The sequence below is a fragment of the Malurus melanocephalus genome, unplaced genomic scaffold (assembly GCF_030028575.1).
Source record: "Malurus melanocephalus ecotype Western Australia unplaced genomic scaffold, MMel_1.1 scaffold_1160, whole genome shotgun sequence".
Taxonomy (NCBI): domain Eukaryota; kingdom Metazoa; phylum Chordata; class Aves; order Passeriformes; family Maluridae; genus Malurus; species Malurus melanocephalus.
The window spans coordinates 21,730-23,604 of record NW_026624392.1 but is presented as its reverse complement, the minus strand read 5'-3'; the positions used below and the strand labels follow the sequence as shown (position 1 = coordinate 23,604).

Sequence of the window (1,875 nt, the reverse complement as noted above, 5' to 3'; positions counted from 1 at the left end):
GATTGGGATGGAGGGGTTCGATTATAGGGTTTGAAGGTTGGAGTAGAGGGATGGAAACATCCTTGAAGGAGCTGCAGAAGGAGATCTGTGTTGGTGAGAGGGATTGGGGATAGGGTTTTGGTGACAGCATTTGAAGGTTTGATGGAGAAGGATGAAAACACCCTTTTAGGTGGATATTGTAAAAATCTCTCTCAGTGTAAGGAGCTGGCAGAACACGGAAGGACCAGGAGACACCAATATTTTGGGTGGCTGCCTGAAGTGAAACAGCCCTGAACCCTCAGCCATGTCCCCCTCTCCCAACTTTTCTCCTCCTTCCCTTTCCCCCCACCTTTCTGCCCTTCTTCTGGTTCAGAAATTATGGATTGTCCTCCAGATTCCGAAAAATGGGATTTTCCTGTCCTCCTGAGGAGGTCTGAGAAGGACAAAACCCCCAGGGCTCCTTCAAACAGCGGGATCCATCCAGGAATGAGAGGATGGGATCTACATGAAAACCCCAACAAATTGCACTTAAAATCTTTTCAAATCTATTTAGACCTCAGCCTTCAAAAAAAAGTAAATTTCAGAAAGAGTATTTGCTTACGAAATATCAATCTGGGTAAATACATTAATATTTGAGTGTTAAAAATGAATCTCCAGCCTCAGTTTACTCCTGGCTGGTCTGAGCACRCTGTGTTTTGGGTCCTTTCCTTTCCAAAGTCTCTCTTTTATTCACTCCTTCCATTTGCCCACCTCCACGTGGCCTTGGAACCCTCCCTTTCTTTTTCAGACATCTTTCCCTCCTGTTCCAGGCTCAGTTAATTTTCCTCGAAGAACAGATGTAAATTAGTGACATAAATTAGCAAAGTGATTAATGCTCACTGTTCCACCCGTCAAGAACTGCAATTACTGAAGCAAAGCTCAGATCAGTCCCGACTSTGAGATGGCAGCAGTGCCTCCAGTTTTTATTGGGCATTGTTGGGGAGCTTGGTTTGTTTGATTGTTGTTTGATTCCAGTTTTGGGGCGAACTTGAAGGATCAGGAGCGGAACTCAGTGGGTTTTAGGGAACTGGAAAAATCCAGGAAAGATCCTTCATGGCCTCTAAAGCAAGAAAATGTGACATTCTCTGCTCATCTGGGGTTAAAGGCAGAAGAGATCAGTCAGATAATTCAAAATAATTATATTTTGATTTCCTTCTCTTCTCTGACAAAGAAMATAAGAATTGCTCTTTCACTGGGCTCAGTGACTTTGATTAAATCAGTTTTTTTATGCCACTCATGCTCTGTTGTGACCCACAGAGGAGGATCCGTGCGAGTGCAAATCTATTGTGAAGTTCCAGACCAAGGTAGAAGAGCTCATCAAYTCCTTGCAGCAGAAATATATCCTTTGGAAGCTGTTTTTTTGCCAGAATTTGGTGGATTTGGCTGATATTTCCAGAGGGACAGTGGGAAAGGTCTGGGTTGGAGTTGAGGAAGGTGGAAATGAGGTGCTGGAGGGGGTGGATGTGGCACTCAGAGCTCTGGGCTGGTGCCAAGGTGAGGGTTGGTCAGAAGTTGGATTTGGTGATCCTGGAGGGCTTTCCCATGCCCTGGGATTGATTATGGGATTGATTATGGGATTGATTATGGGATTGATTATGGGATTGATTATGGGATTGATTATGGGATTCTGGGAAGATGGGGCTGCAGGTCTCTGCTCCTCTCCTTAGGCCCCACACACTGCTGGGCTCAGGAGCTCTGCCAGTCCCTCCCAGCACCCCCAAACCATTCTCCCATTCTCCCATTCTCCCATTCTCCCTCCTCATTCCAGAGGGAATTCATGGCAGGGTGTGTGAGCTCAGCCATCTCCTGCTCCCGGTGAACCCACCGGGACAGCTCTGGGAATGCTGAGGGGATGGG

General features: G+C 46.4%; 1 protein-coding gene across 1 annotated transcript in view; it reads left to right on the top strand.

Annotated features, from left to right (window-relative positions):
* MATN1 (matrilin 1) overlaps positions 1-1,512 on the top strand; it is a gene marked incomplete at its 3' end in the record, with an annotated part of 15,533 nt that extends 14,021 nt beyond the window's left edge. The window contains exons 6-7 of the mRNA XM_057387229.1: positions 28-93; positions 1,276-1,512. Coding sequence (XP_057243212.1) covers positions 28-93; positions 1,276-1,512 — 303 coding nt within the window. The remainder of the gene's footprint in view (positions 1-27; positions 94-1,275) is intronic.
* Between the last annotated feature and the right edge of the window lie 363 nt (positions 1,513-1,875).